This window comes from Strigops habroptila, chromosome 3, assembly GCF_004027225.2.
Source record: "Strigops habroptila isolate Jane chromosome 3, bStrHab1.2.pri, whole genome shotgun sequence".
Classification (NCBI taxonomy): Eukaryota; Metazoa; Chordata; class Aves; order Psittaciformes; family Psittacidae; genus Strigops; species Strigops habroptila.
Genome location: NC_044279.2, coordinates 35015914 through 35034191, shown reverse-complemented (window position 1 = coordinate 35034191; position 18278 = coordinate 35015914). Strand labels below are relative to the sequence as shown.

The window sequence follows — 18278 nt, the reverse complement described above, 5'->3', positions numbered from 1 at the left end:
ACAGCCAAGATGATATGGAAGCCAGAGGAATGCACGAGAAACTTCACATGGACAATACTGGTGTAACTAATAATTCCCTAAATATGATGCATACTGCAGAGACATATCCATCCTACCACATACGATCAAAGGATTTATCATTGATGTACACATGGAGGAAATGCTCACACACTACTTTCCCCCATATTCATTACAGGAGTCTATAAAGTGAAACATACTCAGTACTGCTGTAGTCCCCACCTCTACAAAGTTCTAGAGGTATGTGACCTTCAAGGACTCTAAGAGAGAAGGGAAGGAGGTAGGAAATGAAAGTATAGTTACAACTACAGAAGAGCTGAGTTAATGGGAAAGTAACCTCTCTTCCTAATCTTCAAATGCAAGGCTGCTAGAACAAATTCAGAGCAATTCATGTCCCAATTAATGCCCCACACTACTACATGTTTGGAGAAAGGTTTCAAAGTCCTTTGTGCAAGTGGCAACAGCAACACAGCTCTTTAAAATGTAAAATTGTCCTTGATGTTATAGGGGCCACCAAAAAGGTAAACATAAATGCAAGAAATCTAAGCTTAGCTCAAAAACTTAAGATCAGACAGGGCTTTATCTACCCTTAAAATAAACAGGTGCATCCCATTGAAAAATTCTTCAATGACAGACTTCCTTTTGTTCGGCAGGCTAGTACCATACAATCAAGAAGCGATCAAAGCATCTTCTGTATTTATAGCAGCCCGGCAAGAAGTTCTCCTACAAGGTAAATGGATTTCTCCAGGATGTTCACTGACCAGAAGGAAGAAAGTGCCATGGTCAATGAGTTTATACGTAATGTATGATAACAGTGCCTGCATCTTGCGCTCACACTTGTAAGTGAGGTAAGAAATTCAGTTGTTTCCCAAGGAAAATGAGGCTTGCTTAATTTTTTTTCCTACTACAGTTGATATGATGTTGGCAAACAATGCTATATAGTTAAGTAGATTATTCTATATGCTTAGCTGGACGATACGAAGATATAACATAAGATCTTAGTAACATATTGAGTTATCTGCCAGTAAGGTATGGGTTTGAGACGTAAAGGGATCTGAAGAGTGTCTTGAGAAGAAATCTGTGTCGGTTTCATCCATCAACAACAATGAAAATCAAAAGGCATGTAGGAACCACAGAACACGTTGCACCAAGTGTAGAAACAGCAGGTACCAAAGGAAGCATGGTTACCAAAAAGAGGATGCTCACAACCACGAATGTAAACACCCTTGGGGATTTTGGAGGGTTCTACTGCCAGAACAAGCAATATTGATACAAGAGCAAAATCCTTCAAGCATTTGAAGAGGCTCTAGGAGGTCATGATATGGCCAGAAGACAGAAGCTAAAGTGGGGTGCAAGGAGAGATATGCCAACATGAATTCTTCTGATACTAGAGTTATTTGATGACCTAGTCAAGACTAGGACCAAAGAAGGAATAATATGGTCCAAGTGTATGGATACAGTTCTTGGTGCTTACAGTTCCAGGGTCCGATGTTCATTTTACTGCTCATTTCAAAAAACTCCTTGCAACTTCACCTCTCATTTCCCATTGCGGGCAAGAGGACCAGTCCAGTAACATTTCCCCTTTGTTCCTAACAGTCAGCTGTGCTAGTCAGTCAAGCAATTCACCCAAAGCAAGTAAATAAACTTCCACTCTTGTGCTACCAGCAGCCATTCAGGGAGGAAGGCTTGAACAAAAACAGACAGTGTTCAGAAGATGCCACACACTAGAGACTACCCAACGATTTTGGAAGAAAAAGAAACAGAGAAACTGCGAGCAACAGCCAAGCCGTACACAATTATGTATAAGCACCAGAGATGTGTCTAGCAGATGGTTAAGATCAAATGAATTGGCACAAGGAGTACTCCTCAGTGTATACTGCATGCTGACCACAGGAGAGGCTATAGTGGAACAACAGTCTGTTCTTCTGAAAGATTACTTCAGTAAAATAAAAGTGTGCTACAGGAAAAATTAAAAATTTTACTTCTGTAGAGTAAAACTGTTCATAAGCTAAAAATGACAGTGAAAATTATGGCTATTATTGAGCTGGCTATTAAAGCGAGAAAATAAAAGTGGAATTATTCTACTGCTCTTATCTTACACGATTTTAAAATTTTATTTCCATCACTTACCCTTGATCACTTCGGATTGCCCCCATGACTCCAAGCACCAATGGCCAACCAGGTCCTAAGCTGTCACCCTGACTTTGCAAAATCTGTAGCACACACTCCAACTGCTTGATCCTGATATCAGGATGACTAATGTTTGACAGTTCCTTTAGTGGATTCAATAAAAGCAACTGCAGTCTCTAAAAGTAAACAATAAAGCATAGTAAGGATGCAAAAATTTAATTAATCCTTTCAACTTTACACTCACCCAGCAGGGCTAGACTCAGCTTCCTATTAAAGAGACCTTGAAAAATCTATCCACTGAACCTCAACAAAAAGAGAGAGTAAAAATATCAGAATGTTTTATTAATAACGGGTTGAATAGCAGTGATTTAGAAGGTCAGACAATTTATTTTTTTACCCGCCACCATATCACATATACACTTCTAAACATTCTGGAATTGTTTTACACTCAAGAGGGTGATCTGTAATTTGTTCTAACAAATGGACATAATATGCAAGCCTCACCACTTTTGTTACGCATTTGAAACAAGTAAGGAGGGTAGTTCATTAGAATGCATGAGGTAATTTCAATAGTTACATTGGAATGTTACAGCTGTAGGCTTTATAAACTCAATAGTAAAGTTGCTTTATGATGCCCCCAATTCACTGAGCTGTAGAAAATTTCCTCTAGGGAAGATTTTGATTTCATGTTCATTTTAAGTTCCAGAAAAGCAGGAAAGCAGTTGCTCTTAAACTTACTTTACCTGATTTTGAGATAATGGAGGATCATGGCTGAATGTCAGTCCTGCTTTAATGAGAGAAGTTAAAGCTTCTGCTCCCCATTCTCTCATCCTGGAGTTTGGGTGCTGACACACCTGAAAACACATCAATGTTTTGTTTAAAGTCACTTTTGCTTAACCAAGATTTGAATATATGTAATATATTATAAAAGGATATTTTTAATCATATTAGAATTTAGATACAGTTTTATAATATTTTTACAACAATACAATAAATCTCTATATGATAAAATTATTTTTAATAGGAAAAAATAGTATCTTTTGGACAAACATACCTTCTGAACAAGGAAGCAATAGGAAGCAGTGAAAGACACAGAAGGAAAAATAATGAAAACCACAGCAGTTCAAGCCAATACATTTTCCAAAATGAATATACTAACTCCTAATTCAGAGAGTGATTGGTTAAAAAGCACCAAACAACTCTTCAATGAATGCCTGAAACTCTAAGGTTTAACTGTGCCTTAAGCTACTATAAAATTCAAAGTTTCATCTTTCACACATTGCTTCACATAATCAAGTGAGGAAGCATGACAGCAGCCAACACAAAAAGCATCTGCTCTTCTATATTCTCAAATAAAAAAAAGTAACTACACAGTGAATATAAAATAAGCTTTACACTCCATTATTTCAAAACAGTAGCAAACACTATTTCAAGCTTTAGTTTCAAATGCGTGTCTTCTCTTTGTGAACCTAATTATCTAAATCTAACAGTTTTGCTAATTGCTATTTTAGAGCAGAAAAATTAAAAACATTTTGCAAAGCCAGTTCATAGATACCTACTATGATCTGTACTTCCATAACGGATACACTACCCTGAAACACATCAGGTAAGTCTACTGTTTCATTGACCTCTACACAATTATATCCACCCACCCTTCCAGCCCTAGCTCAAATGATATGAGAATCCAGAATCAAAGTCCAAGGCAGGATCATTAGGAAGGCTGATGGTTTTGGACATTCCCTTATCAACCACTAGCCAAACTGAAAAGAAGGACAATGCAGAAGAGCTAGCTTAATGTTAAAAAAAGCAGGCAAGAAATAGCTACTCTCCTGAATTACTTATATTTTTGTTACCTTATATAAAAAAATAAAGAATTTGAACTACTTCGTAATGCTCTGATTCTGACCAGATAATCAGTTCCTGAGACAGAGAACAAATTCTTCCCTCAGGTTGTGTTTAACTGAATTTGGCATTGGTGTTCTCCTTCCTTTTTGTACCTCAAAGATGATCTCCATAAATCAGGTTAGAGATGGCATCTTCTTAATACTGTTTGAAATAATGCACTGGTTCTAAGGCAGTCTGATACTTTCGGGAAAATGGGGAAGAAAAACTTTCTCCTTCACCCACTTTAACTCAAACCCTGTTCTTGCATTTCTCTCTTCTACAGATCTGTATAGAGAATGAAAACTTTACAGTTATATTCCATCACCTGTTTTTAATTCCAAATTCAAAATTTAAGATTTTTTTTTTTTTCCTTGATGGAGCATATTTTTCATCTTGAAGTTAAAATATTGAAGACATTTAAGGAGAATTATGACACCTATTTTTATATTTGTACAGTACTCTCTTAAAGAGACCATTCAAGATGTTAGCTTAAACATTTTTAAAATAAGCAAACCCTTTGTTAGTAAATCTAGTGGCTTCAATCTATCTGGTAAGGATGCAAAAACATATATTAAAATCTTCCTACATATTTGTACTATGTGAATCCAAAGTGAAACCTGTTTGTGCTACCTTCATTATAACATGCATATAACATATAATAAATCAATCATTTTAAACACTGCTGTGTTTAAAACATAAGGACTGATGGCACCATAAAGTCAGTAAGACGTATTAAAATACTAGAATTTAAATATATAAGTTCACTTTTGAATTAAAATTGTGAAGCATTCAAGTTGCAAAACCAAAGTGCATGTAAAAGCAATCTAGATTGTTTTAAAAAACTACACTTTACAAATGTATTTCCACAAGATCTTTATTAATACAAACTAAGTTCTAGTACAACACATAAAAGCAATTATTTACCTCCAGAAGATGACCAGTCAGAGGTCTCCAAAGAATCTCAATCCTGTGCATGTTAACTAGTCCTGTTTCCAGTAATTTAGCAACAGCAAAAAGTGATGGTTCCTTAATAAAATGGAATTTGAACACATGACTTTGAGGTAACTTAGATAATGTCAGAGTCTTTTGCTACATTATAATTTACAAATTAAGGTGCAACTCATCTCACTGAAGTACTGTGTTTTGTAGGCTGTGAATGCTGTCACAACAGCTTGGGGAGCATGGCTGGGAAATTTCCACAGCATTTGCAGTACTGCATGAGAAGCCACAAGGGGGTAGCAACAGCATATCATGAAAAATACTACTTTCATCATTTTTTATATAGTTTTCTCCAAGTTTGACAACAACCAGAGCGCTGATATTCTTTTCATAACTGCAGTTTTTACACAGTCCTCCCTCCGAACAGTTTTATAACATACATTACTACCCAAATAGTCTTTTTCCCATTACAACTTTTATATACAAACAAGTAATAAAGAATATTTCATTTAAGGATCTCCTTATGCTTCATATTCCATCAGCTTCACAAATGCCCTGCAGGAATATAATAATTTTCCCATTCATCAAGTAAATATGCAAATATTTGTGATACACTTTTTTAGATTTTTAATCATATTTTTTTAAATCAAGATATAGTAAAATGTACTGTTGAGCTGGAATTATTCTCTGTTGCTATTTCTGCTGATATTTTATTCTTGTTTTCAACTGATTTTAAACACAAACTTTGCTTATTTTAATTCATTCACTGTTGCTGTAATTGGCAAATATTATAGCACGTGTTTTCTGTCATAATTTTCTCTAGTATAATAGATCAAGGAAAAACTTCCAGAAATTCTCCTCTGGAATTACATTGTGACTAGAATATATACTCCATCTTTTTCAATCACAGGGTCTTTAACCTTTCTGGCTAAAGGTTGTTTACTGAGGCTGACAGGAATGCTATTATTTTCCCAAGTAATTATGAATTATCAAGGGTTTTTCAATACCTAAATTGTCAGGCTTCTTCTGAGGTGTATTGTAAGAGAAAACTGAAATGAAACTGAGCACCTCACAGAACATACTGTGATATTCAGAATCCCTAACCTCTGAAGTTACAAGGGCTTTTAAAAGTTTTATCCACCCACAATCTGATTAATGGAAATACATGACATTCCTTAGTTAACAAAAAATATAGCAGGAATGCAATGAGAATGTTCAAGAGAATTTAGTAACCATTGAATGAACCATTATAAACAAGACATTCTCTGGTTCATAATTTATTTTTTACTCTAGAGTACTAAGTGTATTACTGTCTTAATATTAGAAATAGTTAGCTTTAAGGATTTTGGAAGTGTTCAAAAACCATACAGATGAGGCCCTTAGTGACATGGTTTAGCAGTGGACTTGGCAGACCTGGGGTAAAGATTGGACTTGATGATCTTAAAGGTCTTTTCCAACCTAGTTGATTCTATGATTCTATGATAACTGTACCTCATCTGCCTGCTTCACAAACACATCTAAAAAGAAACTAAAAAACTATACCTTATTGTTTCCATAGGCCATATCCATGGCTTCCAGAGACAACGAGCAAAGGGCATTTATTAAGTGATGTAAGGACACATCGTCGAGGTACCTGAAAAATAACAGCTATCAAAACACTGCCAAGCTTGATACACACACATTATTTTAATTATAAGATAAGGTTTCTTACTGTGAGCTTTCAAAAAGCCTTGAAAGTATGTTGGATATAACTGGCAGATCAGTCATAACTGCTGTAGTCAGAACCTTGAAAAAGAGACAGAAATGTGTCTTACAGACTGCAATAGAAAATACTCCATAATCATTAAATGTAAAATGAACAATCATGATCATGCTTACTGTGCTGGGCCCTTCTACAGCTCTCCCAGGTTTTAATGCACCCCCAACACCAGGCTTCAGTCCCAGAATCCACACAAGATGCTGAAATACAAAAGGATCATTTTCAGAAGAAAAGCCTTTTCAGGCTTCTCTTTGTGAGGAAATTAACATTGTACTTGACCTAGCTGGCAATCTTCCAGCCAAACAGAATTCAAGAGAAATTCTACAGTACTTACTCAAGGCGATACGAAGTACACCATGAGTAGAATCAAAGCTTCTTTTATTGCTCACATAAGAACTCAAACCCAAATTATGGTAAAAAAGCAAGGCATAAATATTTCCTCTATACCTGAAGAGTAGCCAGGACAAGTTGCCACGACGTACCAAGAACAGCTCCATGGCAGTGAGCTAAATTGAGTAATGTTCTCATACACTGGATATTTTTTGAAGTCAGCTAAAATAAACCACAACAACCAACCACATTATTCTTATTATTATTCTACAATAATAGTGTTTCTAGGAAACTTGTAATTTTTTACTAAATAGTTTAAAGATTACATTTTGTTAGCACTGATGTAATGTATCTTTTTTAGAGAAGTAGTTCAGTATTCCTCCTTCTTCTCTCAGTCTTATCTTGCTGGGGTTGAATGTGATTTGATCACTGCCCTCTCCTCCCAGTTTCACGTTATTATCAAAGACACAAGTCGAAGTACTCCAGCTTTAAGTGCATCTTCTCCACAAAATCAGAGTCTATCTTAAAAAACCCATGTAAGTGAACCTTCACACACAGGCACATAACAGAGCTGAGATCTAGGGTTTTTCAAATGGAATGGATGGCAGCTGCTGAGATTAAGAGTCAGATGAAAAACAAGAGTAAGTCTTCTTTACACTTAAAGAGAACTTTACTGTTCAGGGCTGTTCCAAATTAAAGCTTAGGTTAACATTTCAGATAACCATTATTTGTAAGAATACTGTTTATCTGTTGGCTATTTTTGAAACACAGTGGGACACATAAAGAAGCAGTTAAGCAGGGTGAGATCACTTACAAATTGTACTTACCATTACTGTTCCCTGTGGCTGAAGAGCTAAGGGTTGCCCTACTGCTACGACCTGCTGGTGAGATTCGCTTGAAGGACTGATCATTTGAACATTCTGTCCCTGAATGGAATATGCTAGAGGAAAATTGAGAAAGGAAAAAAAAAAAAAAATAAATAAAAAAATCTATATTTAAAATCCAGTACTTACTGGTAGTAACAACCACCTTCTGGCAAACATTGTCCAGAGAATTTTCATTTCACTGTTTTAAGGTAGGTCACTTTGAGACCTTTAGTTGTATATAGATTGTTATTTTGTTGCCTTACAGAGCTAAAGAAGCCAGTAATTACTCCCTCTCACTAACTATTAGATATTGCTTGCAACACATTAATACATTTTATGTCAAGACTGGGATATTTGCACCACAATAAGAGCATTAGACTATGTCTCAACCCAGTTATCTGTGGTAACTCTGTGTAAATGGTATCACTGGGTGCTACCATTGTACTAGTGCACTCAGAAAATTAAGGTGTCATAAATGCTATATCGTGATGTTTTTCCAATACAGGACTTCAGGACACTCATTTTAGAATTCACCTGTAAAAAGAAGAGTAACCTATATAAAATAACTTAAGTTCACTGCTTCATTTCCGTAAAGATTCGTGTAGCTCAGTCATGCGTATTGCTTCACAGACTTATGATCTAATAATAAAGTTACCCTTTGGGCTGGATTAAACGTACGGGTCCTTTTTCCCCAGACTAAGGTATTCTGTTTTACATTAAGAGGTCTAATGTTAGATCAATCTGCATATTCTCCAGATAGTTGCATTTCTTAGTACATAGTAATTCATTTTCAAAATTAGAAATCGAGTACATCCTCAACTGGCATATCCCATGAATTACAACGTTCTCTCAGGATGTGGAGAACATCAATTCAACCTCTTGTAAGTGGAACAGAGCCCAGAAAATAAGATCTTCCATTTATACAGTAAGTACTACCATCACTAGACAATTAGAAAACACTGTAGTAGACCACAGATGCAGGATGTTCTAGCAAATTCTTAAGTATCTGAGTTGCTCAGAGACTCTTTCAGAATTTGAATGCCTTAATCACATATTCTAACATACCTTTAAGATGGTAAACAGATCTCCTTAGAATATGAACTTCTGACATATGCTAAGCATTCAGGAAGTTTTAAGTTCACTAGAATGATATCCAGCAGATGCTGCAAGACTAAGTGGTTCTGGAAAGCAGGCAGTCTAGATCCTGTCTGAGGATTCTAACATAATTTAGCATAGACAAATTCTACAGTTGCTTATCTTTTGAATCGCACCCTGGGACAACTCAGGTTTATTGGAGAATACACGGAAGCACAGTTAAGGAAAACCTATATGCTTACATTTGCTGGACAGAGCTGCAGTTGTGCTGTTTAATACAGTAAGGGCATAGTGAGGAGGCAAGGATCCTTTGCAAATGGCAGTGATAAAGGCATCTCTTGATGTTACAAGACCCAGTCTTCCACAAAGTGCAGCCATGGTCAATTCTGCTTTTAGAATATTTTCAGTGGCAGCTTCATCAGTGCTGAAAGAGTACATACACACTGTTTAGCAAGAAATAGTCCACAGCACAGAAGCAGGCAGCTAGCCAAAACAGAAAGGAATGAGAACGTAGACTTTAAACCCGTCAACACTACAAATACTGAAGGGCAAGAATAACCAACAAAATAAAAAAGAATAAAAATCTTCAGAACCATTTGCTGTAAAATTGGTCTTTAGTTCTGCGTGACTTAGCAAAGCAGACTGTGAGGACGTATTTATCTCTAATTTCAGAAAATGGTGTTTGATAAGAAAAGATTCTTTGAAAGAGACAATTAAGCTACCAAAGTTATTATCTAGTAAACAGCTTTTCCACTTCAAAGACTGCACAATACTAACAAGTACTGAGACATTACTTAGTATCTTATCAACAGTAATCAGGACACAGATTGAATCACTTCAATGTGTTGAAACATTCAGTCAAACTAAAAAGGAATAAAAATAATTTAAATAGTTTAAAAGCAAGCCTTTGAAAATATAATTAATTGTTCTATATTGAAATACATTAAAGTTTGATGCTAGACTTCGGAGACTTTTGTTTTGTTTTTTCTTAACAGATCCTCACTTAGCCCAGCCATCACTAAGCCACAAACCTGTCTGCTCAGATGCTACGGACAGTGCTCTCTCATACAAGTTTCAGCTTAAGCAGTATCAGAAGTCAGTTCAAAACAGTTGGGAATGTCATCTTGGAAAAAAAACAACAAACCAAACACCAAAAATCCAAGAGAAATGAAAGACCAGATACCTTGCATCAAGTAGAAGTGATAAAGCAGCCAGAAGTCCACACCAACAAGCATTCACCATTTCTTCCCAGACAGCTCTGCTAACTTGAAAGAAATGCATGTAATTGTTTATAGCAGAAACACAATATTTTTCTTAGTAACTTTCAATTATATATAACAAACAAAATGCTTGCTACTGCTTCTTTTAAAGTGTGTTTTTATATGTATGTTTAGACAGGCATACAAGCATATACACAGACATGCTCCCACCAGTACTATTTTAACAGTCTCATTTAAAGTAATATTACTAAAGTAAAAGACGTCACCAAGGCAATGCTTATTCTAAATTATACCAAAACCATCTTATATATATACACATAACTATTTTTAATCTCTGTCTGTAAAAATATGCATTCAGAAGCAAGTAAATGTGGGACAAGAAACTCATTGAAATTTTGCCATGAAGGAAAAGATACTCTCCCCTGGTATTTACATTTTTTGTGGGGTTTTTGGGGGTTTTTTTTCCCATCTCTTCACTTTAACAGGAAAAAATCTGCCCGTATCATTTCCACAACGCCCTCCCTGGACCAGGCCACACCAGGACCCTGGGCTGGACCCGTGTGTTTCTGCCTGCAGCACCATGGAGAGCTCCACCGCTCTGGGGACAGGCCCCTTTCCTCTCCCCCTGGTTACAACCCGCAGCATTGCAGTCTCTGCTCCCTGGTACACAACCCAAAATCCCCCCCGATACGCAAGTACATACACAGACTCCTCATATGCTGCACAAATACATGCCTCAGTTTCTATTTGTTTTGCTCTTAAGGAAGTTCTTCCCTAAGTACTTCAATCTTACTTGAAATCTCTCCATTAAAATGTTCATCTTTTTATCTTGTTACTAGAAATGCACTCTTTAATGTGGTCTTAGCTGCCACATTTCATCTCAGTCAGGGTGTCTCTTGCGACCTTGGATCTCGGCTTTAAGCAGAGGGCAGAACAGTAGTTTTGGAGAACAGAATGCCTGTTATCTTTCTCTTACATCCCACATGTGAAGCAGTATTAGTAGACTATAAGGATTCTATGGCTAAGGTGCTATAGGACAGAAGCAGTACATCAAGTCAAACATTTTTTTTAAAGACTGCTGCTGTTCTGTTACAAATAAACAAAAAACCAAACCCCACTTCATTACAAGTTTTTACATACAATTTAGAAACAAAAAATTTAAGCACCAAAGCATGTATTTCAATCCTGCTTTATGTATAACTTCTGTATTTAAGTAGCGTTTGCATTTTCAAATACCTAGTTCTTTCTCTGATTGATCAGATACAGACTGCAAGTCTTGCTGCTCTGAAGACTGTGCTGGCAAGGAAGTTGTCTCTGCTGTGGTTTGACTGACTGTTTCTGCCTCTCCCAACTCTCCTTCAATCATGGTAGTGATACCACGGACAAGATCCAGTAAACAGTGAAATGCCACCGACATGGCATAGCCTTCAGGAATCGTAGGTGGCTCTACTTTGTCCAGCATTTCCAAACTAAAAAATTGAAGCATGACAAGTAAGTGTGTAACAGTACTACTGTGATTAAAAACAATAATAAAAAACAAGATTCCAGGTGAATGTTAAGTACAAACAGGCCCCAAATACCATCCTTCAAGATCTATAGCATCTCAAGAAAAAAAAAACTTTCTTGATTAAGTCATTAAGTAAAAATGAGTCACTAAATAAAAAAGTAAATGAAAGGGAACCAACTCCAAGTACAGTATTTGTATCTGCAAATGCATATTTTTAAAAATTAACACATAGAAGCAAGCATCACTGAATGAATTATTCTACTTTTATTATTATTTTACTTAAAACCACTGTGACAGAAACTATTCAGAAGAACACAACTACATAGGAACAACAGAGGAAATAGGTCAGAAAGTCATGACAGTGTGAACACATTAGTAACAAATTAAGAACAAATCAGACATTCCATTATCATTATCTTTGAGTCCATATGACCGGAAAAGCCTGTCACAGCTAGATAACATATGACCAAGTATTCATCACCTACATGCACAGGTAAACAACGGAAGCTATTTGTATAGAAAGGAAATGTCTACATGATTCACTGCTGAAAACCATGCAATCAGTTAAAACATCACTGTGCTGGAACTGCAGCCTCATTGCCACTTCAGAAGATCTGAGGAGTTACAAATCCAACAGGAAACAGATTGTAGCTGCCACGGGGGAGACAGTCTGTTACAAAAACTACCTGCTATCCCAACAAACACTATTTCCTAATTTCCTCTGCAAACTACTCTTAAAAAGACTAAGCATTCCAGCTACAGTATACCAAAGACACTTCTACAAAGTAGTGTCACCACTTCTTTCTGCACAAAGGATTTTCCTCCTTTCACACATGTAACACTGCAGTTATTACCTTTAACTTCCTGAAGATGGCTGCCTTAGATATCTGGGGGCATAGGCAGCATAGGTAGCATAGGTGAATCAAATGGTCAGCGTTTCGCCCTCTATCTACAAGTAAGTGTGTGTATACATATATTGTTCTAATTAAAATTCTTAATGGGTTTTATAGTCTTTGTGTATTCCTCTTAAAAACACTTACTTCCTTGTGTAAAGAGGACAACAGCGCATAGTGGTCTCGGAAGAGACAGGCCTACACTGGCAAAAAGGCCTCTACTAGCTCTGTTCACAATTCGTATCTTAATTAAATCATTGTGTAAAAGAGTAAGATGTGGCCATTGTATGAAAATCTAATGGCAGCAGTAGGACAGAATCAATGATAGGATGTGACTCAAATCTACAGTTAGTCATCTCCTTACATGCATGGACTACAGACAAAAGTATAAGATAGGACAAAAAACTGCTGACAAGACATTCTAGTGACAATTCCATAACCTTACACAGAATAAAAAAAAAACCCCAAACATTACTCAGTGGGAATCATGGAGTCACTGGAGAGATCCAAAGGTAAGACACAAGCAAGTTCAGAATAGCACAGGAGACTATGATGATGCTACAATGTTCTTGAGCCAGTTAAGAACAGCACATAAGAAAAAAGAGAAGGAAGGAAAGCAGGAGGTTGTAGTAGCTGGCCAAAGCATGAACGAGCTTTCATCCACTTTTGTTAAAGATTTACATTTCCTAAGCACAGTCAGATAACCTAAAATAACATTCACAGCCACTACTAGAAAAAGAAGTCAACACATGTATGTTAAACTATTGAAATCTGAGGATGAATTTGTCCTGCATCTCAAAGGCAGATAAAGGAGTATCTACCTTTAAAAAGTATTGAGAACCAGGCTATTTGCTGATTTCACTGAGTATTAGTATGTTTACGTTTCATGGGCAATTCTAATTTGGAAGAGATTGTTTGGAATGATCTGGCCATTATCTACCACAATATCCAGTTCAATAAAAACTGTAAATACGGTAAAGCTGGTTTAAGAAAGCTATTTTTTCACTCCCACTGATGCCACATTTGCTTAATACCCCTCACGTTTGCCATTACACAACCCAGCAAAAAGAATGCTAAAATTGTTTTATACTGTAGTGAGGCATAAAAGTGAAGAGTTAATACAGGAATGGTATGGTAGAAAAAAAAATCCAACAGATGCTAAAGCCATAGGGGACATTTGGATCAGAATTCAAAGCATGCAGACAAAATAGTGAAAAATAAGAACACCTCATGGCACTGACAATAAGAAAATCCACAATATACCTCAATGCCAGTGAAATGAAGACCTCAATATTCGCTAATATTGAGGATATTAGCAAATATCCTAATTCGCTAATTAGGGTATCAAGTTGGAAATAAAAATATTTGTCATATACATTTTCAAAAAGATTGGGGTACTTACTAGGTAGCTTTAGCACTGCCTTGTACTGTTACATTCAGGATAGGTATCCAAGTGCCTCTATACTCAAAGGCAGGTAATACAGTTGCGCCTCCTCCTATTCCAAGTACTCCTGGGCTAGTTTGTGCTGAGCCAGCATTCCCCGATGCATTGCTTCCTGCTCAGAAAAACAAAGTGATAAAATTAACCCATCTAATTTTAGCGATCAGCAAACATGCTTTTTATATACTTAATTTTTAAGCTGAGATACCAGCATTAATCTGAGACACGCTGCTCAGTAATAAAAACCACCACCAACAGAAAAAAGTATTTTTGAGCTCCCTCTGCTGTCTAAAACACAATCTTATGTGCAAAGTAATTAGTTTAAAAGACAAAGTTGATTGACGCTAACTACCTTATTTTCAGTCAGAATAAAATATATCTGTGAAAGACATAGCAGCATTCATCACATTCTGCAAAAGAACTAAACTTTCATTGGTTTTGATAAAACAATATATATTTTAGTGATATTGCTTGATTATCATTATTTGAATAGTTGCATCTAAAACATCTAGTAGGAAAGAGAGGTTAATCGTTCCAAGAATAAACTTTAAAGATTTCAGACATGAAAAAGCCACAAGAAGAGATGGAAAGAAAACTGCAATGTTTGAACCTGTTCCATGGCAAGATAGGAGAAAATAAACAGATTCAGGGAAGAGCTGACAACATGCCAACCAACAGCTACGAAGGAACAAATTTTGGTTCCAACTTAAGAAGCCAAAAAAAGCAGATAAAGGGACAAAGAAGTCTGTATATATACACTTCCTACATATAGGAGGAGGTCTGTACTTACTAGGAGTAGGTATCACATGTTCAGACTCTTTGTACAGACAATGTAGAGCGAAAGGCAGAGTCCCCATGAACTCACAGCACCTAATACATCAATGTAACACTGCCATTTTGGTGTGCTTGCTTTTAATATATAGTGAGACTAAACTACTAATTTGGGCAATATGAATACACCCTGAAACCTACGTATACATTTTAACACAGTAAAGCTTAGCAGATTGAAACCACAAAGTCATGCTGCTAAACAGAAGTGGTTAATCAAATGTTGCCACTAAATACAAACACAGTTAGACTGGTGTTTTCTTCTGTGATCCCACTGAGCAGTCAGACATATACAACTATTTTTATATCAATATAACTCCTTGAAGTGGTAAACATTACGCCAGTATAATATAAGTAGCACAAAGCTTTGGTAGATGCAGCTTTCAACTTCTCCTACGAAACAGCTACTGTGTTGTAGTCTGAGGCTCCAAAGCCAAAGCCAAAGCTCCAAAGCCAATTACAGCTGTATAAGGCATGTAAGTGTTCCAGGCCAGGTTGGACAGGGCTTTGAACAACCTGGTCTAGCGGAAGGTGTCCCTGCCCATGGCACAGGGTTGGAACTAGATGATCTGCAAGGTCCCTGTTTTCACGTTACAGAAAAAGCAAAGATAATCTGTAAAACTCAGATCTTTCTTTTTACCCCTTGGCTTCCTCAGGCCAGTTTTAACCCTGAACATCCAGAAGAATTAGTGATTACCTTCCAGGAGGAAGCAAACACTGTCTAACTATTACCATTGCACGCTGCCATAAATCACATCCCCACCCAAGGAGAAAGAAATTTGTTATAGTCAGAAATAAGAAATAATTTCCTCAGAATTTCCCTTAGAAAAGTTGTGAACCAAGGAGCTTGGCTGCTGTAGCAGCTCTGCTCTGCTGACTGGGGGCTATGTCTTCCCCACAAGACAGTCAGACAAAATCATCTCTTGTACCAGATCTGAAAACATTGGTTTGTTTCAAGCTAGTTTTCCACCTCAGTGAACAGAGAAGTACAGAACTGTATGAAGCCAAATGTATATACTGAATCAAATCAGAGCTTTTATTACTAGATGCTGTAAAATTAAGATTATAGTAAGGACAAGGCTTTACCAGTTTGGTTTGGTGTTGCTGATGTGTTCCCTGTGCTTGGTACAAGAAACAGTGACTGGATGAAGGACCCCAGTGCATTTACAATATCACGGAAAACTTTAGTGGAATGTTGCTTCATATCATACGACTGACAAAAGGACCTGAAAAGCATTTTATAAGATGTAGTTAGTATTTGACAAATTAGGGACTAAAAGTATATTTTAACAGCAACTTCCTCCCCCCACCAACGTGTAGACTAGGTAAATAACCATATTTAGTTTTAGGTAAATGCTCCTTTAATACTGGTAAGAGAAAGAGGGTTTGGAACACTCAAGTAACAGTAATTCAGCCCTTCCTGGATAGCAAGCATAGCCTAATGCTTTATTAAAATTATCTTGAAGAGTTTATTGCATTTAATTTTCTACGTATTTACAATGTTTTAGGAAGCATTTTCCACCAAAGAAAAATAAAAAGATTTCTTAAATTTTATGTAAAAGTGAAACTCAATATATTTAATACCTTAATAACTGAGGCTGCACACAAAGCCTGTGAATAGATTCTACTGCAACAGCCCTCAGCCACTGTGGTTTGTCTGCATCCAGAAACTTAACCAGCAATGACAGAAAGATTTCACATTCTGTTACCTAAAAGATATAGTTTATAGCCATTAAATTAAAAGAAAAAGTCTCCTACAAATATTTAAAAAAAAACCAAACTTTCTGTTTCATCTTAGGAGTCCTATCCCAGCAAGTTTTGCAGAAGAACTAAAAAATCCCTTCAACAAGCACTTATTCAAAATTATATCAAAAACATACCTAATAATCATAATATTTTTGTCAAGCTAACGCCACATATGATATTGCATTGAAGGAATTAAATTCCTCAAAAGACATTGCATTAAAGTTCTTACATATGCTACAGTAAAAAACGAAATGGAAAAAAAAAATAATCTTTCTTTAGGAGGTATCTAGGAGGTAAGAACTTCAGAAGGTATCAGGAGGTAAGAACAGGTAAATATGATTTTCATAGGTTCATACATTCTGTCAACAGCTTTTGCAACATAAGTCAAAAGCCTCTTAGCAAGTATTAACAAGGCACAGCAATCAACAATATCTAAAGCTAGGCAAACCATGTAAGATCAAAAGGTTCCCAAAACTTTAACTGAAAGGCAGTCAAGTACAGAAAATATAACAGCTAATCTACCCTGAGAATTTCTACAAACCCACGTTTAATAAAATCATACACGCAGAATACATGTAAACACAAATACACAGAAGAGGAAACGAATATTTGGACTTTTCTTCCCTTGGTATATACGAACAGTTCCCAAGAACTAATTAATACTACTACTGACCACAGTTCTGGCATATACATAGAAAAAGAGAACTGTATAAAGAAAAATTGAATATATTCTTACCAGCAAACTGTAAAACTGCTTAATCAAAACAGAAACTACTCTCAGCAAACGCATACAGATGGGGAAGTATGGTTTTTCTACTGGTGCTGGGGAAGATGACGTGCTGGAACCTTGCCTGAATTTGATATTTGGGGAAAAGAGCTTTATAACAAGAGGGCATACTCTTTCTTTAAGAAGAAAACTGAATTCCTGATGCTGAAAAAGAAAACAGAACAAATTTTAAGCAGATAATCTTTAATTTCTACCAGTAGCTCTGATTATGCACCTTATTTACATTTGCTGCTATGATCAAGCACCCTGAAGTCATGTAAATCTTGGTATAAATTACACACTCAGGAAATGAAAAGGAAGAATGGCAGACACCACTGTAAAGCTACCAAAAAGCATGATGAAATGGTATGGTCAGGTTCATACCATGCACCCCTCTTCTTGTCCTTTATAAATTGAAATATGCTGCTAATACATCATTCATTATATATTTATTTTTTTAATTTAGCTCCTGTCTGCTAAAATGCGTGACTGTAGGATCATGGTACATTTATATGTAGTAGACCCACACAGTTCATAGTCATGATTCTTGCTGCTTTGCAAGTGGGGTGAGGTTAATGTTTATGTAAAAATAACAATGCCATAAACTAAGTAACAGAGCTGTCGTAAATCATGCAAGATCAGAAAATGCATCTTTGGAGGAGATTCAAATGGCAAACCAAAAAACAAAACAGAGTAAAACGTGCTCTACAAAATGCACAAACAAAGTGTATGGGAATAGAGAAAAAGTGGACAAAAAGCAGATAGTACCTCTCTGTAAAAGCTACAAGTCCTTCTGAAAAGTAGTACTCACGCTAAATTAAAGAGTTTATGAAGTGTAGATTTTAATACCCATGTG

At 36.3% G+C, this 18278-nt stretch overlaps 1 protein-coding gene across 13 annotated transcripts in view; it reads right to left on the bottom strand.

Annotated features, from left to right (window-relative positions):
* Window positions 1-18278, bottom strand: part of MON2 (MON2 homolog, regulator of endosome-to-Golgi trafficking) — a 96248-nt gene that overhangs the window by 54299 nt on the left and 23671 nt on the right. For 9 of the 13 annotated variants that reach the window (XM_030480376.1, XM_030480364.1, XM_030480367.1 and 6 more), the window contains exons 8-23: window positions 17393-17587; window positions 16495-16619; window positions 15997-16136; window positions 14044-14197; window positions 11478-11710; window positions 10205-10286; window positions 9264-9445; window positions 7888-8000; window positions 7178-7282; window positions 6850-6930; window positions 6683-6756; window positions 6514-6604; window positions 4957-5058; window positions 3203-3205; window positions 2892-3002; window positions 2149-2324 (exon numbers count right to left, since the gene is read on the bottom strand). In XM_030480376.1, the coding sequence (XP_030336236.1) occupies window positions 2149-2324; window positions 2892-3002; window positions 3203-3205; window positions 4957-5058; window positions 6514-6604; window positions 6683-6756; window positions 6850-6930; window positions 7178-7282; window positions 7888-8000; window positions 9264-9445; window positions 10205-10286; window positions 11478-11710; window positions 14044-14197; window positions 15997-16136; window positions 16495-16619; window positions 17393-17587 (1967 nt within the window). The remainder of the gene's footprint in view (window positions 1-2148; window positions 2325-2891; window positions 3003-3202; window positions 3206-4956; window positions 5059-6513; window positions 6605-6682; window positions 6757-6849; window positions 6931-7177; window positions 7283-7887; window positions 8001-9263; window positions 9446-10204; window positions 10287-11477; window positions 11711-14043; window positions 14198-15996; window positions 16137-16494; window positions 16620-17392; window positions 17588-18278) is intronic. The other 4 variants (XM_030480365.1, XM_030480374.1, XM_030480369.1 and 1 more) reach the window with 2 other exon arrangements.